This window comes from Apteryx rowi, unplaced genomic scaffold (assembly GCF_003343035.1).
Source record: "Apteryx rowi isolate R43461 unplaced genomic scaffold, aptRow1 scaffold_428, whole genome shotgun sequence".
NCBI lineage: Eukaryota > Metazoa > Chordata > Aves > Apterygiformes > Apterygidae > Apteryx > Apteryx rowi.
In genome coordinates, this window is record NW_020450681.1 from 217531 (window position 1) to 243559 (window position 26029).

The window sequence follows — 26029 nt, forward strand, 5'->3', positions numbered from 1 at the left end:
GCCTGACGGGATCGCGGCGCGACGGCGGCAGCGCAGCCGCGAGCAGCGCCGCGCCGCGCCGGGCGGCCCCCGCGGAAGGGCCGTGGCGAAGCGGCGCCCGCATCCTGGAGCGGCCGTTGGGGCCGCCGGAACCGTCCCCGAAATCACCGACTAACCCGCCCGCAGGTAGCTTGAACCGCGGAGCTGCCGCTTTCCCCCTCCGCGTGCGCCGGTGACACCTTCGGAGCGCCCCGGGCCGCCCGCTTTTTTAAGCTTAGGTGTTCTTTCTCTGCTAAGAAGCCAGCTTTCCTTTTTGGCTCTTGAATTARCTAATTTCCTGCCGCCGCGTCTGCCTTGGAGCGCTCGGCGAGATAAGAGGTGAAGTTGCCCCCTTTGCCGCTTTGATTGGGTGTTGCTAGGCGCAGTTTTACGAAGCTATTCCTGACCGTGGAGAGGGGAGGGTGAGGCAGGCCTGAGATCAGCTAATCAAAATATACAACTGAATAAGATCTGAAGTTCAGTTAAACTGCCTATTTACTCACCTCTCATATCTAGCCGTGGCACTTCTCTTTGACACAACCTTTTTTTTTCTGGCAAAAGGTTAAAATACTTCTCTGCTGATTAATAAGTTGCTGCTGTGGTTGATCTCAGATGCTTCCTGTCTACTTAATCAGTTACATTAGAAACATGTGTTCAGGGCTTTGCACATGTAAGAAGCAGCAATCTGAAACTAGCATCCATAAACAACTTTTAAATTTCTTTTTCAGCCGGCTTTCTGAACTCTTTTGTGAGTAATAGCTTGCACCTTCTTAGCTGCGACAATAGCGATGAGAGTAATTGAATCAGGCTTTCAAATATGTGTCTGTAGTGTGCTGCTTTATTGCATTTTAACTAAGTTAAAGTCTATTATTGGCACAGCCACTAGATTCCTTTGGAATGAGTCACTTGCTATTAACTATTAAATTTTAACTGTTATGAGAGAGTGAGTCTTTGAATAGTATGCTGTGAAGAAGGACTATCTCAAACAAACACAAACAAAAATCGAAAGGGTTTGCGGGACCTGCTCCAACGTCACTGGAGTTAATGAACTTTGAAAGAAAGTTCGGGATAAATAGTGGCAGTGTTGAATGTGAGACGGTAGAGCAGAGCTTTTGTAAGAGTGRTGTGGTCACTAATCATTACTCCAAAGGAAAGGAGGCGAATGTGACCATGTTGTCTCTTTAGAGATAACTTCAGGCAACTTTTGAAGTCATTGGCAAATGTCAGTCAGGTTTGCTGGTGGAAACAGAAGGAGAAATATCGGGAAGACAGAAAAATCTTSCAAGGTCCAAGAAGAGCAGCTGGCCCTGAGTAAAAGAGACCTGGATTAGGGAAGGGTCTGGAGATGCTGTGGAAGGGAGATCAAGAGGATGCGCTGGGGGACCGAAAGGAGGGGTAAGAGGCCTAGGCATGGGGGGCTAAAATCTGTAGGAAGCTGAGCTTTGTTAATCACGTTTTAGTGGCCTTAACTTGCTAGGCCCTGAAGAATACAGAGCGCAGCTTATCTGAAACATAGTTCTTAGATGCTGCAGTTAAAATGGGAGTTTCTCTGATGTAATATTGCTCAGAATGGACAAAGAAACTTGTCAGTTTTCTTCACATTTCTGGTATAAAACTGTAATAATTGAGCTCACAGGGTGGAGGATGAATTAAGCTTATGTAGAAATGCTCCTATCTATACCAAATGTAGCAGAACTTCTGTTTTTGCCTAGCATTTCAACATTGCTGCTTTCTTGTAGCCTTACGTGGCATTTTTGTAAGTGTGAACCGAAAATCTCAAGCCGCACAACAATGTTGGGTAATAATTGGTGAAAGCKTGGTCCTGTCTACCTGGGCAGAATTGATTTTAGTGCGTGTTTGTGGTTAATGTCGGAAGTTGTCCACTGAAGTGCTTATATCCCATCTTGCTATAATTGAGGAAATAGCTTCCCTCCACAAATGGGTCTTAAAAGTCAGGATGTTGTTAAGCTGCRTCCTCAAAGCTTATGTATAAACAGCTAAGTCAGACTTGAAAACAAAACTTTGTCAGGCTTAAGTTTGTTAATACTAATACTTTCTGAAATACTTGTTCACAGAGCAGCTGGGAAAAATGAGCCGGTTTGAATGAATTGGGATGCAGTGATGTTTATAAACTTTGGGTAAATGGTGTTATCCRTATCCTCACTCAACGACATGAAAAGAATTGTTAAGGGGTGAGTTGTACCCAAGTTTATCCTTGAGGAAATTAAGATAGATGTGTTTAGGCACTTCTGGAAATTGTACTAATGGTTCAACCCAATCAAAGATCTTTCCTACAGAGTTTGTAACCAAACTGCTGCAATGTATTAATGTTGGGCAACTAAAAGGATAGTTGAAGCTTATAATCCTGATGTTTATAGTAAGCAACATAAATGGCTGAAACTGGATTTTGAAGCATTTACTGTCAAACCACTTTAAAGAATATGTTTACATATTTATTATCATTTATAACAAAGCTTACTCATGAAYGTAATACTGATAGTGAAATCCTTCAGACTGTGAGTTCTGGGGTGGTTTAGGTAGAAGCAACTGGTGACCTTCAGGTAAGCCTTAGGATTTGACGATGCAGGAGAGACCAAGAGGAACCAGCCAAGACTGTATGGATGCCCCTCGCACAGACACAGAGACAACAGTGTTAGAAGAGGAGGTGAAGGTTGTGCACATTCTTGAATGGTAACTGGTGATCTGACTCACCCGTATTATAATCAGTCAGGCACTCTATTTGTTTTTATTGTGGGACTCTTAGATATCTGGTTTTCTCCTAAACTTAAAATGGCATTAAATATGCTTTAAGGTAGGGCCATGTGTTGTGTACTATAACTTTTTTTTTTTTTTTAATCTCTTCTGAGGCAAATTGAAACTTCTCTCTTGCTGATGGTACTGAGCTTGTTTAAATAACAACCCCAGACCCATGCGACAATAATATGCCTTAAACTGACACGGCTGAAAACGGAACCTTCTTAATTTCAGTTCCATCTGAAACGTGGGCAGGCAAGGGAGATCATCTATAGTATCAAAGCGGAGAAAGACAAAGATGAGAAGTCATGAAGAAATGGAAGAAGTGCCTAGGGCTTGAAAGGGTTCTGCGAATATTTCTACTCCTCAGGCACCAGACCAGACCTTTACTGTAATTCACTTTTTAACAAGTGTCATCTTTTTTTTCCAGTGAAATGTGTTGTTGATAAGGTTTTGGACAAATTTGATATCTTTACTGTGATTTTTTTTTTTTTTTAGCCAGTACTCAAGACAGATACTTTTGACACTTTCTCAAATACCTGCTGACAGAGCTACAGTTGTTAGAAATCGAAGGTCCCTAAAGGCTTAGTGTATGTTCATTTTTTGAACTGACATTCCCTGCTACAGTGATGGATAAATTCCTGGCCTTCCCTGCTGTTGCTTTTTTGCCGTGGTCAGTAAAGCAACATTGCTAAAATTCTCCTTGTATGTCCCAATAAACCAATAGCAGCTGCAAAAGAGGAGACTAACCTAAGTTAATGCGTTGTTCATAAAACTCTTCTCAATAAGGAAGTGGGAAACCTCACTGAGACAACACCATTTTTTTTATTTTTTTTTTTCAAACTAAATGTCAATCTGAAACTGCTACTGAACATTAGCACTCAAACTGGGAGAAGAAATCTGCATGCTTTGAAGTTGATATATGAAGTCTTATGTATATTTTAAAGCTCTTACCCAAGTCTTTTTTTTAAAAAYAAAACTACAGGGCTGCTCTACAAGATGTTAACTGAAATTCTCCAAAAAACAGTTGGCGAGGGAGATTTGAGCCAGGTAGACTCAGCGGGATCACACACTGTGATGTAGTGCAGAGTGCTTTAGCTCTGGAGAGGTATTTGCCTTACTCTGTCCAGCTATGAGTCTCTCTGTATATAAATTAACTTCATATAACAAAGAAATGTTCTTTGAAGGTCCCTGCTACAAATAGCTTCCAGTGGAAGCAGCCAATATTGAGATGGAAGCTCTGCGGAGGGTGAACCTTGACTTGTTTAAAGAAGGGTGGGAGAGGGAGGGGATTTTCAAAGGAGCAGTAAGCATATAGGTGTCTCTTATCTCGGGAAGGCTGGAGTGTCTCCTTAATTCTGACTCCCTACAAGTCTCCGATGGCCTTATCCTGTATGATGGGTTTTCACAGGAGCGCAGATGTTATTTGAGGAAGGAGTTGCCACTGCCACCAGCCAGTGTCTCTGCAACGCAAGTGATACTGTGGATGGCTTTCGTTCTGTAAAAACATACTTTCTTTTTTACGRCAGCAAGAACTAACATTTAACTAGATGTGAGTGTAAGATCGTAGTGAAGATAAGGTGCAAGGAGTCTTGAACACTGGTGTAGCCAGCAAAAGCCCTTTGCGGGCTGGGGATGTAGTGTTCGCCTTTATCTACTGCATCATTACCTGACTTTCCCTTCCTTCAATGGGTGTGCGCATGGGTTTGTTATTTTCAAGGAAGGAAGAAAATCAGGAATATTGAAATCAAGAATTACGGTTGCATCTGAATGACTTGGTCAAGGGAAAGGAAGTTTTAAAAACCAGAGGAGCAGTTTTGGGTGAGAAACGACGACTCTCCAGTTCAATAACCTGTGGCTCCTGATGTTACCTTCATAACTTCTGTCCATCCATGGAAACACGCTCATCCTGGTGGCAAGTAAACAGGCAACCAAAAACACTACTCCAGCATGCCTCATGTTGGGTAAATTCTGTTCTTACGGATCTTGCCGTGGAACCTCGGATATCCATGTAGTGCTCCCAAGGCTTCCTTTTATCTAAAGCTTTATCAAAAAAGAGCTACGCGCAGGGCCTGGGCTGAGCACCTACATGCGAATTAACGGGACTTAGGAATGCTTTGCACCTCTCCAGATCACCCCCCTCCCCAAAGGGCGTGAAGATGAGTCTGGCCTGTTCAGTTTTGAATATTGGCTACAAGAGAAGTTATGGCTCAGTAATTATTTAAAAGCTCTGACTTTTCAAAATCACAGCTTCTCCCAAATTCACTTTGTTGTGCGTGCCTGCCGTAAAATAGTTGGGTTTTTTGATTCTTCCACGAAAATTGTGTGGCAGCAGTTAAACTGGGCTGGGCTTGTAGTCTCTGTGCCTACACAGCCTTGTTAGACCTGAGTCACCCATTAAGCTGTCTGCACGCCGACTGCTGTGCGCTGGGCTAGAGGACATTGCTTACAATAGCGACCTCTTATTCTCTTTCAGTTGGCAAGTGAAGTGCATACTTTGTTGACTTTAATCTCAGTACTGTTTCCATGCTACTCTTTTCCTTTTCAGAGGGAGACAGGGACTTGCGATTTTGCTTCTCCCTTCCCTCTGTTGTCTTTTAACTAAACTGAGGAGTGATTTGTAGAATTATGCCTTTTTTGAGATGGGGATGGCTTTGCCCTGCAGACCTTGAAGGTGAGGAGAAGGCGAGGAGGGACAGAGTTAATGCAAATCAGGAGAGAGTGAGTATAAAAATAGCTCTGAACTTGTCAGTTTGGTCACTGGTGGCTTGGGTTAGTCATCTGGCAGGCTGTCTTTCTGCTGCTCCCAGGGGTTATTTTACAGCGCTGAGATTTGACATAATTTCTGGAGAGGAGAGGGAGAGGGACCGCTGCAAGGAGTGGGAGACTGTCATCGGCGCTTCTTTCTCACAGCAGCTGTTCCGTGTTTAGCCGCTGAATGCGCTCGTTGTTGACTTCTCTTGTATACCTGCCAGGTTGTTAGGTGACTCATTGCAAATCACACCAGGGGTCATGCACTTGGCTCCCGAACGGTTCCTTCCCCTTTCCTTGGTGGCCCTTTAGGCTCCGAGCACCCGTTGGTGCCTGCTTTGTAGCTTTTCTGATTGAGCTTTGTGTTGCCGGGAGCCTGTTCAGACTAAACGGCCTGCTGACCTGGGACAACAAATAAAAAAAGAAAGGGGGGGAAAAAAAAAGCATATCCCTGCTGCGGATTCAAACCGATGAGCCTCAAAGGACGTGCTCCTGTGATAGTCACGTTGACTCGTTTTTAGTGGCTTCCATTCAAACGGTGTGGCGCTCCTCCTGTTGGGTCTGTGATGCTTAACACCGGTACGCGTTTGTTAAGGTTTCTGAATTTTTGTGGCTTGTTTAATGATGGAAATGTTTGTTTTAAGATTTTGCATTTGAACTGTGAAAGGACTGTGGAACGAGGAAATGACCCTACGGTTAAGGGGTGATAAAACATATTCTGGTTTAAAAGAAAACAGCTATGTTCTGGCTTTTTCAGAATCCAGGGTAGGGGGGACAGCAGCTAAACCAAAGCCTGATTTCCTGTGGTTTTGTGTTCAGTGTGTTTGCAGGAAACTCTTAACTCTACGTATTCCTGATACCCCACGACAGACCCTTACCTGCCCCCCAGCGCCTTGCTTCCAGGCTTCCTTATGCTTCTCCCTTCCCACCCTTGGCTCCCTTCCACCTTTCTCCGTGTTGCCAATTGGCCGAGATTTGGCATGTGCTGGGACTTGTTTGGAGCTACATTTACACTAACTGGTCAGCTAGAGCCTGGGCTGATTGACTYGCCAGCTGCTGCCAAGCGGAGGGGAGAGGAGCTGAGTCCTGCCTGCCTCTTCTTCCAGCACCATCGCTGTCCTCTATCCAACACCAACTTGCGTTAACCTGATACACCGTAAGAGCGCTGCTTTTGTCAGGCTTCTTTATGGTTGACTGAGGATTTCAAAAGTTGTTGGCAATTAAGGGGAAGGGAGGGTGCAAGGGAGGAGATGTGTGTGGGCAGGCGGATCGCCTAGCCCCATTTCCTTGGAAGGAAAAATGTGAAACGGATTTGAGGGTGATTGAGTACAAGGAATAAAACAATTTGCAGCATCTTGCGACCATTTAGAAGGTTTGTGCTGTAAGGGCACAATGTAATTTCTCCTTTGTGCATAGAGAATGTGCAGACATTGGATCTGATGTCTCATGTCTCCTCTTTTTTGTGACTATTCTTCCTGTTTAATGATACAAGAGTTCCCTCTTCTATATTGTTTCATTGTTTGTATTTAAGCTAAGGGAATATAACAAGAAATACATTTTGCTTTGAGACCTAAATAGTCTCATGTTTTTAGTACTGAGAATAACGTTGACTGTTCATCTCTTCTGTGGTACAAGTCAGGGACGGTGAGCTGGCAGTCCTGACTTCATTTTCAGCTCCTTGCTCAGAGGTTGGGTAGGTTTAAATTATTTTGTATCTGATACCTTCAGCTGCCTCCTGTTTCTCATGAACTTGAAGCCACTTCTGACTGTGAAGTTAAGTATTGTAACAAGTGTTTTGCTTTTGTTTTTTGTTCTTACTCAGTGACTCTCTGAACCTGTGAAATGGCAGTGATGGGAATTACATGCCAAGGAGCTCCTGACCCAAACATCAAGCACAAGAAGGAGCTCACGGCTACAAAGGGGCTGAATGAGACAGTGAGTGAAAAGCAGAGCAGTGTTTGCAAAGTAGAAGATTCAAAGAAGGTCGCCTTTCACAGTCCTTGGAAAATCCTGAATGATGTAATCACCAAAGGAACAGCAAAAGAAGAAACAGAAGGAGGCTCTGCATCAATTTCTATTATTGCCCAAGCAGAATGTAAGTAGCAGGGCAGTTTGCTGTTCATTGAGAAAAAGGAATGTGTAATGTGGTGTGCGATTTCACTCGCTTTGCGCTCCTGGAGAGCTGAGCTGAAYTCTATTTGTAATTCCAAGTGGGATGGAATTGGTGACACATCCCAGTCTCTATTTAGGCAGCTCATGAAATCTCTTAATAATGTGACAGCATCTACTGAATCAAGCAGAAATAACAGAACAACATATGGCCATTGCACCTAGCTTTGTTCACTAAAAATGTGTCCCACAGGATCATCTATTTTTGGTTGACTGCCAAAAGGTGTTTAAAAAAAAAAAATAGCTGTTGGGTGGGAAAGAGCTTGAGGCATCAGGAGATCACAATGCTGTGAAGCTATCTAATGCTGGGGGAGGAAGAATGTACCGCTGGTGATGTAGCCTGACTGTGTGGTGATTTATGTGTCTGGATCGTTGCTTGGTTTAGCAAGATGGTAGAGGTGTTTCTTAGTCCGGTTGTTACCAGCAGAGACTTTGCATAATGTTGAAGATGTGTGATGATCCCATTTTCTTCACGCAGGTGAAAACAGTCAAGAGTTCAGCCCTACTTTATCAGAGAGATCCTTCATTGCTCATAGTAAGCGTTACAGGTGAGAGGTCTCTTACCATGAATACCCACCTTCACTGTTTTGTGCACTGACTTGTTTCAAATCACGCTGGCTCTGTGTGTATACAACTTTTTTTTCCAGAAGAACTCCTCTTCGGAGTAGCTTTTCCTAAGAGTGTGTCTTTTCCCCAAGCATCTTCCTCAAAACCTTTTTGTGTTAGGAGGAAATAAAAGTGCACATCACTCAAAACACCTTGCATTTGTCTCATTATCAATGCCTGCTAGTTTATTGACCCTTGTAATCTGCCTGTATGTTTAGGTTGGTGGATTTGTTTCAAAATGAAGGCTAAGAGATCCTTTCATGTGAGGTTCATGGGCCTGAAGTAGAAAGATCCAAGGGGCAGGTTTTGATCTTCTCTAACTGAACTGTGCTGCCCCTTTCGAAACCTTGTTTACACCATCCTCTTTGAAAAGTTGTGGGAAACTTGGACTTGCTGCTAGAAGTAGTGGCAGAAAAAGGAACTACTGCTTTTTTGAAAGCAGCAGTCGGAGGATAAATAAGATGGGATGGAAAGAAGAACCTTTCCTTAAGAACAGCATCAGAAACAGACAGAAATAGCAAGAGTTGTGAAGAGAAACTGAAAGAGGTAAAGGGGGAGCAAAAGTTGCAAGAAAAAATTGGAGCTCTGGGACTTGCTTGTCTGAAGCCATCTGAATAATGAGCATCTTCCTCTTCGGTATGTGCCCAATAAACCTCCAGCATTCCCTGAAATGGGTAACTGGGATATAGAATAAGGGGTTGCCTGGTCTGTGGCAGCTTTTAGACACTGAATCTGGCCTTGCGGGGTGTAGGTTTGACACTGCCCACTAACTTTATAACACTGTCCCGTAAACCAACTGAAGAAAAGCAGAGTGGGCCACTTCTTAGGGGATTTATGCGGAATGCATATCGGGTATATGTTCGGGGTCAAGGCAATATGGTAATACCCACAGAATCCAGAGCTCTGCTTGTTGGATCTGGTAAGCATTTAATGGTGAACTGAGACAGCAGAAAAGGATGGAGGAAGCTGAGCTGCTTGTGAACTGTATCACTGTTCGATAGAGGCAGATGACTTTATTGCATGGATCAACAAAACAATTGTGATTTCTTCATTTGAAGATCAAATTTCCTGTTTCCTCTTACGACTTGATTACAAAAACCCAGCTGTCATGACTGGTATTGAATAACTGCAAGCAAATATTTTTCTTTAGAGATTCATCTGTTTGCGTAGGTCCCCGCATATGGTTCTGGCCAGTGCTGCTTTGTATATATATGCCTTCCTAGAAAAGGTATTGTAACATTATAATAATTGAGCTCTACATGCCAGAAGTTTTTGGCTGTTTGAAGCTGTTTGATTTCAGTGCCCTTAGTCACCCTTTTTCTTTGGTGCAAAGCCTATTCTCCTTTCAAATAGAGAAGATGTTTATATTCTGAGTGCTTTTATTATTTTTAACAAAGTTTTTAAATAGATTGCATTTATATTTAATCTCTGTATTCACTAAAAATTGTAGACATATACTGTCTCAAAGCAACCTGGAAGCATTCAGTGTTTTTCACTGCCTACTCTGCCCCCTAGTCTTGCTGTTCCTTGAAGAATTTGCGAATACTGGACATGTTAATGCTTTGCTTTTTTCTTTTTTTTTTTTTTCCTCTCCTCCCCTGTATTTCTCTCTTACAATGCCGGATGTACTACTGTGCTTTGGTGTCGAAGTTCTAATTGCTGCATATTAGAAGGCAAGAAGTTATCTTGTAGTTCTGTATTCTTAARATCTCAGAAGACGGTGTTGCTAGTTCTCATTCCTGTTCTGTTGGTAGTAGTTGTTAATTGAAGGTACGCTTTCACCATCAGATTTACAAGACTTTATGCTCTTTTGGTTTTCAATAGCCGGTCAGACAGTCTTGATCAAATCCCTAACAATGTGGCTCACGCGACGGAGGGGAAAATGGCACCTACCTGTTGGAGAGGGAGGCATCGTGGTAAAAGCAGAAAGAAACGTCATAAGAAAAGATCCAAGCTGAAAATACAAACAGTGGCCGCTGGCAGGCGTGGTCCCAGAACTCCAGAACAAGAAAGCTGCACCCCAATTCCAGTCCAGGTGAGGACCCTTATATTCTTCTTTTTTATTGTTGGGTCCCCTGCGAACTCCTACAGTTCTTGGTTGAATTTTGGGTGGCTCTACTGAGGTTCCTGCTCAGTTGTTTTGTTTTGTTTTCTAGGAGGATGAAACACACCAAAGTACTCTCTACAGAAACAATTTTTGGGTTTCAGAACTTGGCAAGGATTTGGTCTATGATCCGCTGCTGTTTGAGAAACCTGGGAAAGTTCTGTCCGCAGGCAAACTCCATTCACCAAGGAGTCAGTACAAAGCAGAACTGCACAAGCTGATTAGCCCTGTTCAGTGCCTTAATCATGTTTGGAAACGTCACTATCAGAGGGACAGTGTTCCACAGCCTGAAACGCTCCATCCTTTTCCGTACAACATAATACCTCCTCATTTCCCACCTCTGGACAGTCCTCTCCATGCCATGAAACTTAATGCTCTGGGAACATACTTCCGTGGTGACTTCAACTATCAAGACAGTGAGCATCGCTTATCTGGCCTAAACTTAGAATGCAGTTTCCCCAGATGCGTCAACCAGTCCATGAAAACCAGTTCGGACAAGATTTCTGTGGAAGAATACTTGGTAGACGCCTTGAAGGGGAGCGTGAGTCTCGGTGAACCGCAAAATTTAGCCAGCCTAGCCAAGACGTGGAGAGGAGGCGGTCTGGACCTGAAGGAACAATTCCAAGAAGCAGATGAAAATGAAGGCGTGCTCCTTAATGAGGTGATCTTCTGACCTTACACCCTGGCGTTGTGGTAGGCAGAGTTTCTCTTGGRTTTCAGGAGAGAGAATCGGCATCTATGTACTGGCTTCTGTAGCAGGACTGCCTTTTCTGAATGGTTCTTAATGATGTGGCTAAAGCCCAACAGTTATAGGTGCGGCTTTGTTTTTAGAAGGGTATAAAACCCTGTCTTAGAGATCGGTGGCTCCAATTGGTTTACTCATTCACAAAATATGCACGGCTTATTTAAAAATTTATGAGAAATGTTTCTTTTTGCTGTCAGTCTTCCAAAATGCCTTCTCTGTTTGTCTGCGAAAGAATCCAATCCATTCAGGTGAACGGGCTGCAATATTTTATTGGCTATAAGATGACCTGGACTGTGACACAAACAGAAAAAGGTACCTGTGACATGTAGATCACGAAGGTGCAAAGAACATGTCTGCTACCTTTGCCAGTAAAGCAACAGCTTACCCGTTATCGCGTGACAAAGGCAGGAGTTCGGCACAGCAGATGCTTGTAAATCTTACAGGCATGATTCCTGTCTCCTAACTTCAGCTCTTTGCCAGCTGCCCTAAACTCCTCTTATAGGACTCTTCATTGCAATCGGTGACAACCCTATCAGTCTTGTCAGTGGAGTTCAGGATGCGACTTATCTGCCTGAATATGTCTACGCTGAAACCCAAGGCACAATTCTTCTCTGTCTACTGACTATAAAAAGAGTCTAGCTCACACGTAGAGATCTACGTTTAGTTGGATGGATCTTGCTTTGTTTGTAGGATTTCACTTCATAATAATATCCCCCATGTGCAGGGAGTAGCCTGGAGCTCCAAAGCTGTTCAAACATAAGTTGCCCTTCTTTAGAACAAAGGCATACAGTTGTTTAGGTCAACCAGTGCCTGCAGAAATCTAGCAGGTCCTCCCATATCCTTTCGCCTCAAGCCAGTGATAGAAGCAATTTTGCACTGGGAGAGGCTGTGGTACCATTGTGCTTTTCCTGAAAATTTTAGTCTCTGTCTCTGGAGCTTGACATGTATGTTTTTCCATGCTTGTTTCATCTCGTTTTCTGATTTTAACCTCCAGAAACTAAAGCCAGTGGATTATGAATACCGAGAAGAGGTTCACTGGACCAAGTGTCACGGTTCTTTGGGCATTGGCTCTTTTGGAGAAGTATACAAAATAGAGGACAAGCAGACAGGATTTCAGTGTGCTGCCAAAAAGGTAATCTATGTGTGAGAAATCAGGGGGATTGTCTGATACAAGAAGGTAGAAATAGAGACTTATCATTCCAGAGTATAATGTTGCTGTGGTTATGTTCAGGGCAAATTTTAAGGTGATGGCATGGAGAGAAGAAGCAGATAGAGAACCTGTGTGTGCACAGTGGGTCTATCTTAGCAGTCAGAAATAGGTTCGTTTGACCTTCAAAGCATGCTACAAGGCATTTTGCTTTTCTGTGCTGAGACAGGCTAAAAGAGTAGAGATTTCAAAAAGATTGTAAGTGCTTTCTTGGTGGGGAAAAAGTTCCTGGAGTTTTCTGCTTATCTATTTCCATCTTAAAACATGTCCAATATAAATGGTGACGTTGCAAGTGTTTCTCTGTTGAAAAATGAGTAAAGCAGGGAAAAGATAAGGTGATGAGTAAAAGCTCAAAAAGGAGAGAGTTTTCTCCTGTTCAGAGAGTGTCAGAGACGAAACTGGCACATTGTAATGAGGTGATTCTGTTACAGATTCAGCAAGGGTATGTATTTCCCCAGAAGCTGGCATAATAATCCATTGTTCGCCAAGATGTGTCATCGTCATATGATGTATAATGCATGTAGACTATAACTTGAATGAAGATATTTATTTGTAGGCAGCCATGGGAGGCCTTAGAGGTGAAGGTAGAGTGATAACACAAGTAGATGATGAGAATGTAAACTATTCTGTTTGAACTTAACACTTGAATAGTTTCATCACCTCTGTAAACCTGATAAGTTTCTCACATTACTTTAATAGAAGACTTTGAAAAGTGTGTGGGAAGTGTTTGTCTTGAACGAAAATGTTATATGCGAAAAGAATTGGAAGTTGTGTGTTTTTCAATTAAAAATGTTCACTTTTTCTTGTTTACATTACTCTCAACTTGATGCATTGCCTAATGGAAAGATGTAAGTAGCAAGACCAAGCCATCTTGTCCATTTTTTTTTTAAAAACATCTCATTTGTGAACTGTATAGAAGAGAAAATATTTTAAACACATAGAAAGTTATTTCTTATTCTGCATCCTCACATTTTAGATGTAGAACTTCATGGTGACATGACAATCTTGTTTTCTGGCAGTATGAAACTACTCAAGTTTATTATTCACTGGGCCGATACACAGTCTCAGGGGAAATAGCTGTTAATAGTGGGGTTTTCAGGAAGAAGGGGTGGAGTAGTGCTGAGAGAAAGTAGATGCCAGGTTAGGAGAAGCATTAGTCTTTCAAAATGGCCGTTAACTTTTTTCCTAATTCCTAGAGGATTTCAAAGGATACTTCTGTAGATAAGAAATACATTTTCTCAGATCACACTTTTAACCAATGAGTCCTAACGTGCAAGCTGGACACTTAAACTATGATGTATTTCATTTTACATCAGTAACTGTCTGGAATTACTGCTGTCTGCCCTTATTAGAAGGGGACTACCTGACCTTCTTTCACCATACTTGGTGTTGTAAGCACCTGCCCTCCAAATTCTTGAGATTAAAGCAAACTAGCTCTAGCTGGATTGCTGACAGTGAAGAAACATGATACATCCTTTTCCCACCAGAATTTTAATGACTCATGTTTTCCTTCTGGTCTTTAGCAAATTCTTGTTTTATTTTGTTTGGCCAAACTTGGTGAATAGAGTCTTTCTTAAACCATTTTTCTGTGCAGCCTGACAACCACCTAAAAAGGTGATAGTGTAGATCACTGCCTGTGGTCACATTTCATATTCCCTCCTGTTTCAGAGGAGTTGTGTGTTTCCATGTAGTGCTCTATCCCTGGACTTTTCCCTTTCAGATCTCATGAAAGTAGAATGCTTAAGTTGTCAGTAATATCCTCTTAACTGAGACAGAAATTACCTTAAAAAATAAAAAAACAAACAAAAAAACCCCTAAAGATTACCTATACTCAGCCATAAACCAGACATATTGGAACCTGGCATCTTTTTTGACCAGTTGACACTTAATTCAGACTGAGGATTAGCGTCTCCCTTCTTCCTTGCTCAATCTGAGTGTTCCCACTTACTGCTATACCCATTTATTTGTGGGGATGGAGGTTATCCTTGGGCCTCTGATGCTAGACTGTGCAGGACACTGACCTAAGTGCTGGGGAGGGACGCGTCTGTCCAAATTTGTCAACATTTGTTCAGTGCCGCTTCTTTGTATCTCTAGGTACAAGTTGAACACTTCCGTGCAGAGGAGTTAACAACATGTGCTGCAATAACAAGTCCTAAAGTTGTCCCCTTGTATGGAGCAGTGAAGGAAGGGCCTTGGGTGACTATCTTCATGAAGCTGATGGAGGGTGAGAAAGGAGCAATCACAGTGGAAGCACCATTGTAGTTGTCAAATGCAATGGTCGTTGATCTCCTCTTCCTCTTGCCCCGGTTTTAAATCTTTTAAGTCTTTGGTGTATCCAGACTGTTCCTAGCGTTAATTCCTGAGTGGGTTGGGGTAGGTATGTATTATACCTACCGATGTGTAGAAATGATCTTTTCTAAGGGGAGTAATTTCTCCTCTTTCCCCTCACCCCAGTTCAAGATATATCTCTCTTGGACACCAGCTGCAAATTCTCACTAAAGCACAGAGCTGATACTGGTTTTTTGCTATCATGGTGTAGTGGCATATTTATATGGTACCTGTAAAGCACATTGTACTGTAACAGGGAATGGCGTGTAAGCAAACCTAGAAGCATCCGTTGCCTGAGGCTTCTTTTCCCAGCCAGGACCATGGAAAGCACAGCCTTTGAAGGATCAGCTGCTGACCAGGAGGGTCTCAAGTGGTTGATCTGATCACGGAGAAGCTGCTTTTGATACAAAGCAAGACTGTGAAATTGATGCTAAGCAAAAGGCTGCCTGAAAGAGGCTGGTTTCCATGGGCAGTAAGAAGTCTGGGAATAAAAAGAAGTAGCAGACCCATGCATGGAAAATGAGGACTGCTAGACCTGGCAGTTCTTGTTGCTCCTTTGAAAAAAATGAGGACTGTTGATGTTGCTGAGAAGTATTTAACAGATAGGCTAACATGAACTCTCTGGATTCTCTTCTAACATGAACTCTGTGGATTTACTTCTAGGTGGCTCTCTGGGTCAGCTGATTAAACAGAGCGGCTGCCTGCCAGAGGACAGAGCTCTTAGTTATCTGGGCCAAGCTTTAGAGGGCTTGGAGTATCTTCATGCTCAAAACATTCTTCATGGAGATGTAAAAGGTAGGATGCTACTTAACATATATTGTTCTTTCTTCCCTTTTTCTTAAAAAGGAGCAAACTGCTTGGAGGTTAAGAGTTAGGGAGTGGCAAAAAGGTTATTTACTAAATTTTCCGCTCTGCAATTCAGATTCAGCCTAACTTCATTTTAAACAGCTGGGCATATAATATTTGTCACCTCTTTCTCTCTGTCACCCAGTGGGTCTGACAGGCTGTTTGCCCAGTATACCTCTCCCCTGGGATGGAGGAATCTCCAGGGCGGATAACTGGTTGCTCACCAGTCGAGATAGTTATAGTTGTGTACTTGCTGAAGCCAGTGATGCTCGATAAGATTAATGGATCTTAGTTTGGGCTCAACAAAGACTGTAGCTCCCTGGGCTTTGGACTTTTTTTCCCCTATGAGTGACTACAATACAAAGGACACTGACTAATTTAAAACCTGTCTTTGGCAGCGGACAATGTGCTCTTATCTGATGATGGAAGCAGGGCTCTTCTCTGTGACTTTGGTCACTCTGCTCACCTTCATCCAGATGGCTTGGGAAAGTGCTTGATCACAGGTAAGGTTTATCTGCTGTCATTGTAAAGAATTGCCATGCTGACTCTTCCTTTGTTTGTTTGTTTTGTTTTTTTGTTTTTGTTTTGAATATTTATGTGCAGCTAATTTGCAAGCAATTGTGTTTCCAGACTTATGTTGCTTGTAGTGTTGCATATATTGATGCTACTGTGATGTATCCCACTGGCAGCTAAAATTAATTTAGGATTGGAAGTTGGTCCTTATCTCTCAGTCCAGAAGGTGGTGGTTTTCTGCAAAATTATGTCTGCATGCTATATTCAGTGTTTTGTCCTTGCAAGAAACCACATCCAAACTTCTGTGATGAGACTGATTTGGAGATGTAGCCTTTGAACAGGTGACAGGAGCATGTGATACTACTTTTTGGGTTAAGTTGACTTGTATGTTACTTTTCCTGAAAAGACACTTAGGCTTCCTAGCAGTTGCAGTGGAACAATTCTCTATTTTACGTGCAATGATTATCATTTGAATTTGCCGTTGTGGTCTTAGGGAACTATGTACCTGGCACAGAGACTCACATGGCTCCAGAGGTGGTCATGGGAAAGCGCTGTGACTCTAAAGTGGATGTCTGGAGCAGCTGCTGTATGATGCTGCACATGCTCAACGGGTGCCACCCTTGGACCCAGTATTACAATCATCCTCTCTGTCTAAAGGTAAGTAACCCAAAATATTTCCAGTAAAAGGCACTGAAGCTGGTAAAATCTCATTTTACCTAGCCAGACAGCAGTCACTTCAGGAAGGCTTTCTGAGAGCCAGCTGGCCATCCAAGGTGACACAAACCTTGCTTTGGGAGCTAATCGTTTCTGATTTCCCTTAAACTGCTGTGTGTTATGCGTACTAGGGCTTTTTTTTTCCCTCCCCCAGCTTATTCTGCTCATGACTTGAGTGTGACTTTGTAGCCATTTAGCTGTAATAAAATTACTGCTCAGGTCTTTGATTCTCTACCTACCAGATGTCTCATTTAATGCCATAATTTCAGTTGGAAACTCTCAGGATGGGAAGAACCTTTCTGAAAACAAATGAAGTCTCTCTGCTTTAACCTCTTTCACTTCCTGTTTGTTACACAGATAGCTAAAGAGCCACCTCCTCTGAGGGAAATTCCGCCTTCCTGCAACCCTCTCACTGCTGAGATTATTAAAATGGGTCTGGAGAAAGAGCCTGTTCAGAGAGCATCTGCATCTGAACTGAAAACTAAGACCACAGTTGCACTTGAAGAAGGTAAACATGTCCTACCTTTAAAGCTTAAAGCTTTAAAGTTTACCCACACTGGTAAAGCGGGCAGTTACCAGCTATGTTTGAATAGTCCTATGGAGACTATCGATGTGTCTAAGGTGTGTACCATGGCCTGGGCTCACGCTGAGTTGAAGTATCTGCTGCATCTAGTGAGCTAAAGTCTGGTATTCAGCAAAACTGGAAAAAAAAAAAAAAAAAAAAAAAAGGTTTATTTCATCCTTGACTGTAACTCATATTTGTGGTCAAAGTCTTCTCTCTGGCACTCTCCAAAATTTATTTCAGCGTAAGTCTGCTGAAAGGCTCTATAGTGTGGCAAGAACTTGCAGACATGATCTGTCTTTTTCTTTTGAAGACCTGGCATTTTACAGCAAGATACAGTTCAGAAACTCACATTTATTGCCAAACGTGACTTTTGCATGTTTTTTTTCTATACAATAATGCTTGTCTGCTTTCTGTTGTTGCAGTGGGAGGTGTGACAAGCCCCTGGAAAGGTGAATACAGAGAGCCTAGACATCTAGCTTTGAACAAAGAAAACAATCAACAGACCTCCCTGTCCCCCACAGTGAGCCCAGTTTCTGAGACTGATTCTGACCCAAAATTGGCAGTCAAAGTTTCTTGTGCAAGCCCAGTCCTACCGCCACCATCTCTGGAGCAAACAGAGGAGGTCGAGGGAACCCCTTGGAACCTGTGCAAGGAGTTATCTGGGATCTGGGATCCTCCACCTCTCTCTTCATTGGCTCCTCTGCCCCTGAAGAGCTTCAGCCATGCGGAGAGAGCAACAACCATTTCAGAACAAGAGCTGCAGCAGCTGGAAATAGGTGAGCAACATGCTATGTAAGGAATTCAGCTTTTTACTTGAAAATATGGTAAAAATACAGCTGTTTTCTTTTGGCCTTTTGACAGTTATTTCTGGGTTTTGTGCTTGGATGTCATTTTGTTCGTAGTTCCTCTCTTGTTACACAAATTGCTCATCCTTCCTTGAAATTATCAAAACTAGTAGTTCTTAAGCAATTAAATATGCCACAAAGGTAACGGTCAGGATTTTTTCCACTCTTTAAGCAGTGGGGTGAACCCATGTGAGAGGCATGGGAACCTCTTGAGTACCTGCCAGCCTCAGAGCCTAACAACTCGGATACGTGCTTATGTGCACCCTATAAAGACTGTCTGTAATTCCCGCTTCTATGAAGTCTGGAATACTTCAAATCCAATTCTTTCAAGATAGAGATAAGCCCATCAGATGGGAGCCATCAAACAAAGCAGTGAAGTTAAGATCAGTCTGCAATTGTTTTGTTGTGGGCATTGGAAAACCTATGTCCACCAACCAAGGATTTGGACTACCAGCAGCTGAAAAAGTTCAGTGTGAAAATTAATAAAGTTCTAAGTCCAGTTCCACTACGCCAGAATATCTCAAACTTTCATTTCTTTATCCCATATTTTCTTGTCTTCATAAATGAATTGAAAAGCTTCAGCTTAGGAAAAAGTTGTCTTGAAGCGTAACCATTGCCACAGAATTGAGGAATGATTAATAGCACTTTAGGGGTTGCTGGGGTCCCGCTTTCTTCTGAAATAGCTTTGGACTTCCAGCAGCCTTGTCAGGTCTGCATATTCTCAGTGCAAGTTACTGCAGGAGTTGAATAGTTAAGTTTATCTTTTTCCTGGATGTGATGCAGATGGATCTAGAGTGAAGACTGATAGGTGGCGTAATAGGCAAGAAATGGGAACTTCTGGGTGCTTGTCCTGTCTCTGAGTTGCTGCATGTCATTGCACAAATCATCTGTCGTTTTTGGCTCAGTTTCCCTATTTTCACAATGGCAGCGATAGCCTCTACTTAACGGAGGAATTGTGTGTCAGGCATTTTACAGACACTAATGTCAACATTGATTGGATAACGCTGAGAAAGCTTTGGGTATTAATTGCAGTAACCAACATTAGAGCAGGAAGGCATGAAAGGAATCACTGCAAATCTCTCTCTTCTCTCTCCTTTTTGCTTGTAGAACTGTTCTTGAACAGCCTGTCACAGCCTTACTCGCTGGAAGAGCAAGAACAAATGCTTTCGTGTCTCAGTATCGACAGCCCTTTTGTGTCGGATGCCAGTGAGAAGGTGAATATAAACAGACGCTAGCCTTGTTATTGTGGGTTTGGAGGGGTGGCAGGGTAACCGCCTCTGGGAAATTAGCAGCTGTGGCCAATGGACATCTGGAGCCTCTCAGGTCCATTGTTACTTTTTGATGCCCAGTTTGCTGGAGAGTACTGTGGAAAGAGATCTTTGTTCCTGGGCAACAGGACATTTAGGATTTTAGTCGTTCTTTAGTTTGACATCCAACATGGATCCACTTCCTCCAGTTGCTCTTGTGTGCTGTGTTCTCACAGTAAACATCAAGCATGTGGATCTGAAAACCTCACGGCCTTGACTGTGTCCATGCAGAAGCAAGGAACTGAAGGAAGGATCTGTACTGAGTTGGACCTAATGCCTGTGTAATTGAGGAACCTCTTCCTGGCAATGGCCACTGAAGGGATGCTTAGGSAAAGAGCATAAGAACAGGGCAGAAGAACACTGACTCTCCTCTTGGACATCCTCTACCAGCCTATGGATCTGTCCTCCATGAACTTGTTTTAAATCTTTCATACTTATAACCTAACAGTGTGTTTCTTACATACTGAGTTTAATTAATTTTGTTTGCCTTAACCCTGGTGTTTATAAGCTAGGCAATACCAATGAGAAATAGCGAATAGACCTTGTTGAACAAGGGAAAGYCGTAATTTGATTGTAAACCCTTCAGTCATTGTTTTTGAAGATGTAGAGTGCTAAATTGTGTAATCTGCCAYTTATGGGAGTCATTTTGTATTGTGATCGTCTTTGTTTCCTATTTCTGTTCCTCTTCTCAACCTTGCAATGCTTCCGGGGCTCTCGGATAGTATAGACTTTCCCAAGTAGTACAGCCGTTTAGCGTCCCTGGTTGTYTATGTACGGTTTACTATTTTTTCCTGTGTGTTACTTGTCACTTGTTGACATTAGAATTTTATCTGCTGCTTTATTCTCCTGCCACTCGGTATGATGAAACTCCCTTTTTTTCCCCCTTCAACTCTTCTGACAGTTTTTGATTTGACTATTGCAATAACTTTTTACTTCTGCAACTGTCATATTGCTATTCATCCCCTTTTATAGATGGTAGGTAAATGTTGAATACCTCAAGTCCCAGCCTAGATCCCTGTGGATTTTTACTCTTTTCTTCCCAGGGTCAGTTTCCCATTTATTATTTCATGCAAGTTCATTTTGTTTAGGAGCCTTTGACAAATTTGTGCTTACTTCTGCAGAACTCCCTGAAGGCTTCTCATAGCTTGAGGGACACCATGAGCTCTGGGATTCATTCYTGGAACAGCCAGACAGATGGACAGAGTTTCAGTTGGAACAACCTGCTGAATCGCAGTCGACACACGGACACTCCCAGCTATTTCAATGGTGAGCCTGTCTTTCGAAGCATTGGGTAAATGGTCAGGTACAGCTTTCTCAAAAAAATAGAGGGCCTGGGATATGGAGTCTTGGAGCTCTTCTTTCCCTTCAGTTACTTTGTCAGGTACAGATCCTCCTAAAAGCACTTGCGCTGTCAAGATGCCAAGTCTGCCCCAGCTGTAGATGGGTGGAAGGCACTCAAGCCTGTATGATGCAGTAAGAGCCAAAGAAGTTCCTGAACCCAGAGTGATTCAGCTTTATGCCTTGCCTTGGGTGCAGAAATATATCCTTTATAACAATAAACTTCTGCAGAGTAGTCTTAAGGGCATGTTTCACTAATCAGTATGTCTCTTCAGCTGCTTCACTGCTAAATCCAGCTCTGCTCTGTAAGTCGTTGTTGTCTTCAGCAAGCCTCCATGCTTGGTCAAGGAATACATACGTGAAGTGCTTGATGACCAAACCCAGTTCTTCTGATGCCTGTATCTTGCTAGGCAATTTTTCTGTGTTGGGCTGTGAAGTCATTGTGCTTGCAGCAGAAATTAATGACTTGTCTTGCACATTGCAGGAGTAAAAATCCAGATTCAGTTGCTAAGTGGAGAAAATCTACACATCAGGGATTTCCACAGGACAAAGGTGGGAGACATTGCCACTGGGATAAGCAGCCAGGTGAGAGACAAAGCTGAGAGCTGTTTGACTGTTGCGCTTTGTCTGGGAAGAAATTTCTTCTGTAATGCAGCCTCACAATGCCTTAAAACCAGTGAACGATTCCATTCAGGGACACTAATAACCCATTTAATAACTTGACTTCAGTGCTGTTGTCATGAGTGTGATACCAGAAAATATTTTCTGAATCATGATCCAGTGCCTGTTGTCATAGGGACCATAGTTGTTGAGCTCAATCTTAAAAAGTACAGGTGCTCCAGCTTAAAAACCCTTCTCTTTGACTAGAAAGGCAGATTCCTTCCCCTATCCCTAAAGAGAAGTGAATAATTATATGACTTTTCCTCTAGAGCAGTAATATCAGCAAAAGAAATCTGTTTGGTTTAGGCTGTGGTGCTTCTAACTTGTTAGGCTGGAGATGTTGGCAGACTCCAGTGAACCTCACTGTGGGCCTCTTTGGCAGTTCCTCAAAGAAACTACCAGTGTTTGTGGGACCAAGACTGTAAAATGTGGTGATCCTCTCTAAATAAAGAGGTTGCAGAAGTCCAGAATGGGTTTTATTGGTGTTGGTTCTCTTTGGCATATATCATTCTCTTGGAGGTCACAAAGCAAACCATCACTAGCCCACAGAGGAATCCACAGTGCCCAAAAACAGCCAGTGCAGTTGAAGAACCACCAGTGATGGCCAAAAACCTGGGGGAGGCAGTTCAGCAGCAGGGTGAATGCTAGTTAGTCCAGTTTCTGAGATATTTTCTTATCAGAGAAAGTCAGCATGTTTCTGCCAAGCATGAGCCTCTCTCCTGCAGCTTTTCATGGCTTGAGAGCTATTTGCCAGTCAGGCAAACGCTGTTTGCTGGTGGGATGTTCTGGTACGTGCTGAAGGAGACTTGAAGTGCCACTCAGCTCTGTTTGTTCTGCTTCACAGATACCGGTCCCTGCTTTCAGTCTGGTGACGAAAGAAGGCCAGCCAGTTCACTACGACATGGAGGTCCCAGACTCTGGTATTGAGCTGCAGTGCACCCTCGCCCCTGACTGCAGCGTCAGCTGGACATGGAGAGTCAAGCATGGGCAACTGGAGAACAGGCCATGAGGCTATTTCTGCTTTGGAGGTTTTCACCTTGTTGAAATAAGGAATTGCAAAAGCTTCCAACCACCTCCGCCATCAAGCACCAAGTGCAGTTGCTGGTGTTTTGTGCTGAAGTAGGATAGCAGTTCAGCAGCTCACTGCTCTAGGGCCTCACTTCTTGTTGTCTGTCCTGATCCAGTTCCAAGACATGTCCTGAGCTCCGATCTTCCCCAGAACAGTGGGAATTATTTGTTTTGGGTTTGAGTGTTAGACTGAGCTTGAAAATGGTGGGTAGTAATCCCTGCTTTGCAGAGGACTGTGATTGTGCTTTCCAGGAGAGTACAGGGGTTGGATGGGAACACTTGTTGCCCAGCCTCTGAGGTGAAGCCAGTAGTGACTGGACTTGCTAGAAGGAGGAGGTTGAGTATCTTCAGTGTAGCTGTAGTTGTTTGTGCCGAGGGGAGCTAGCTAACTTCCTCTTTGCTGGAGGAAAAACTTAATGCTTCTGTAGGCTTTGGGTAGCATCATCTCTACCTCCAGCCTTTTGCATGGGGAAAGTTGAAAGCAGTAACTAGCTGGGTTCTTGGTTTCACCTCCCACCCTTCCCCGCAGATGCTTCCGTCTTGAATCAGAAAAGAACTTTGTTCCCAGAAAGAGCTTTGCTTGCAGCTCTCATCTTCATATCTCCTCCCTGACTTAGGAGCTGACATGTCCCTCTTTGGTATTGCTACCAACAGAGGGAGCAAAACGGTCTGGCAGGAAGGATAAGAAGATTGTATTTCTGGGTGGGTATATTTAGGAGGATTGTATTCCTTCGTTCTGTTTCCACCGCTGCGACTTCACTCGAGCCGTCCCATCCTTTCAGCTCCCCCTGGAGGGAGAAGGAACGGCGGCTCTATAAACTTAGACAAGGTCTGAATTTTGCTGCTGTGTCTAAAAACAAAAAAAAACCCTCCCAGCTATCAGTCCAGCCAGCCAGCCGGCCTCTCTGCTGGAGATTATTGCCCCGCAGCAGGCTTGGCAAGAGGGGGAACGTGCCTGTGGCTCAGGTGCCCCAGTTCTGCGTGGTGTTTTAGCTCAACCTGTCTTACAGCAACACCGACAGATGGGCACCAGGCTTCGTACTCCTCCCTCTGTGTCAAAATGTGTTAAAGGAGTGGTGTGGACAGCTGGGCCCGTAATGCCTTAAGCTTTGGTGAATTTTACACTGGTTTTAGCACTGTTTTTTTTTTACTAGTTTGGAGCATATTGAAATTGTATGGGTCAAATCCAGACGGGCAAGCGTTGCTAGCCCTCCTGTAACCCAGAACAAAACCAGAGGAGACATAAGCTTTGAATGTACTTGTGCAGGGCTGCACTAAGTCCTTGCGCATCTGGAAATCAGTGTGACAGTCGCTTGACAGCGTGCCGCAGCCTTTCCAGAAAGCTGTAAGTACCGCAGCCACTGAGCGGGGGGCTATTTACATCCAGGCTGAATAGAGAAATGGCCCCCAAGAAGCAAGATGGGCCCCGCTGGATCCATGCTGGTCCTGGGGGGATGTAAAGAGGCAGGAATGTTTGCAGTTTTCTCGAGTGAAGTTCAGCTACAAAATAGCTGTAAAAATAATGTACTCCGGGCCTCCCGTTTTGAGGACTCGAGTTTGCTAAGCAACTGATGTTCTTTCCCTTTTGGTCTCCAGAACATTGGCTGTTTCTTGATAATCCTAGGCAGTGGCATCCTTAATCAGAAAATTGAAGCTGGGATGCAAGAAAAAAGAGAAACTCTTGAAGAAACCTGTCAACACTGTGTAGTTGTTATAGCACTTTTTGTTCTAAAGCACTTAATACGTTGTCCAAAATAGGTACCTAATTATAGCTGAAATGCAGCCTCATTAAGGGTCTTTTTTGTAAATGGTTAACACGTTACACACATCTCTTCCAGGAAGGAGTTGGGGAGGGGGAATAGGAAGATTGGCACGATCTCTTTTTTTCGGATGCCATAAAGTACGTGGAATTGTTGGCTCTGGAGTAGGAGGGATCGAAACACCTCTCTGGAGCTCCCGAACTAATGGTTAGTGCAGCAGCCGAACCTCCTGTGCCTGGCGCCTTCCTAGGCTTTCGAGGAGGAGGAGGAGGAGGAGGAGGAAGAGGAGGAGGAGGAGAAAAACTTGTTAGTTGTTCTTAAGAAAACTCTGGCGTAATATGAAAGAATGGTCTATTCCCCGCCCAAAGGCTGCAGCTCGTGGCTTTCGCTGTTGCCTCTAAAAAATGCTTCACTGTGCAGGCGAGATGCCGCCGACCTGGCGGTGTCTCCTTTTGTGACTTCCACGTCCGTCTGTGCCCCCACGGTGTTGGACTCCAGTTCTGCCGAGCGGGAGGGCAGGATGCAGCAGCCCTCTGCTTGCAGGACTTCTGAGCCTTACGCTTCGTTCATAGCATTAACGCTAGTCTCTAGCCACCCACGTGAGTGGCCGAAAGGTGATAAACTCTCGTGAATCCCGAATGTCTTTGTTGGGTAGATGGAGACGTTTCTGCTCTCCTGGGCTCTCACGCCAGCATTAGCCGGTATCTCCATCCTGCTTGTTTCATCCGAAAAACCCTCAGTCATATTTTGCTGCCTTCTCAAATGAGAAAGGCTGTAAACTTCCATGTAACCGTCATTTACGTGAGGGTCGGACAAACAGGCTGTGGTGGCAGCTGTCCCTGTTGGATGGGAAAGATGCTTTAACTGATACCGCAAACAACGGGTGCTTTCTTACTGTCCTGAACTGTGGTTCTGCTCTCAGAAACATCTCCGGGTTTTAATGGCTTTTTTCCCATCTATCAATCAGCTTGGGATCTCCTTGACTCTCTCCTGTTGCCAGGACAGTTTCCTGTTAATTTGGCCAGTCATTTTTGCTGTGACAGGTGAAAAAAACCTCCAGCTTCCAGATAAAGGCTGGTTGTGCAATACTGACAGAAGAGAAAGTCAGAGGAAGCTTTTTATTATTCACATTAAAATTTGATTGAAACTGCGCGTAATAGCATAATTCGCCTTTAGGACAGAACCACAGTTCAGGGTAGGGAGGATAAATAGCAGTAATAGTGACAATATAGATGGCTCTGGTCATATAGCTCCTTCCTGAAGTCTTTGGGAAAAATCACATTGCTGTTGGCAAAGCGATATGAAGCTGATAATCTCTTCGGGATGGGCAGTACTGGTGTGGGGGAAGGCAATGGAATGACTAGCTTGCATGGAATGAATGACACTTTATAAAGCTGTGATTTCTTGAAGTTAACATTTCAACTTGCATTTTCACAGAAAAAGAAAATAAAAGTGGAGAAAAAGGAAAAAAAAAAAAAGGTTTCTTCATTCTCATTGCCGGTAGTTTGACACATTGTCCTGGAGAACAGGAAGATGGTGCTGAATATAGCATCCTCCAAGAAGGGGAGCCTAGTTTGATTCAACTCTGCTATATGATACCGTAGCCTTTTGGGGGCAAGGAGAAGTCATCCGTGGGTGTGAAGAGACGGCAGTACCTTTGGTGGATCCAAGCGCAGCATTTGTTAAATGTGTTGGCATCCCTCTGTGCTTCCTAGCACAGATTGTCCCTTT

At 43.5% G+C, this 26029-nt stretch overlaps 1 protein-coding gene across 5 annotated transcripts; it reads left to right on the top strand.

Moving 5' to 3' along the window:
* Window positions 1-80: 80 nt before the first annotated feature.
* On the top strand, window positions 81-24326 carry MAP3K14 (mitogen-activated protein kinase kinase kinase 14). Of its 5 annotated transcripts, XM_026076183.1 has the most exons (19): window positions 1085-1413; window positions 2094-2210; window positions 6343-6679; window positions 7159-7216; window positions 7346-7618; window positions 8171-8240; window positions 10123-10333; window positions 10455-11063; window positions 12142-12279; window positions 14449-14578; window positions 15346-15477; window positions 15927-16031; window positions 16535-16698; window positions 17113-17263; window positions 17743-18096; window positions 19273-19379; window positions 20594-20738; window positions 21295-21395; window positions 22315-24326. In XM_026076183.1, exons 5-19 carry the CDS (start codon window positions 7366-7368, stop codon window positions 22477-22479), a joined length of 2835 nt encoding a protein of 944 aa, XP_025931968.1. In that variant the 5' UTR covers window positions 1085-1413; window positions 2094-2210; window positions 6343-6679; window positions 7159-7216; window positions 7346-7365; the 3' UTR covers window positions 22480-24326. The 5 variants fall into 5 exon arrangements, with proteins under 5 accessions (XP_025931969.1, XP_025931972.1, XP_025931968.1 ...); XM_026076182.1 differs by lacking the exon at window positions 7159-7216 and having other exon boundaries at window positions 1086-1413; XM_026076184.1 differs by lacking the exons at window positions 1085-1413; window positions 2094-2210; window positions 6343-6679; window positions 7159-7216 and adding an exon at window positions 81-165.
* The last annotated feature ends 1703 nt before the right edge of the window (window positions 24327-26029 follow it).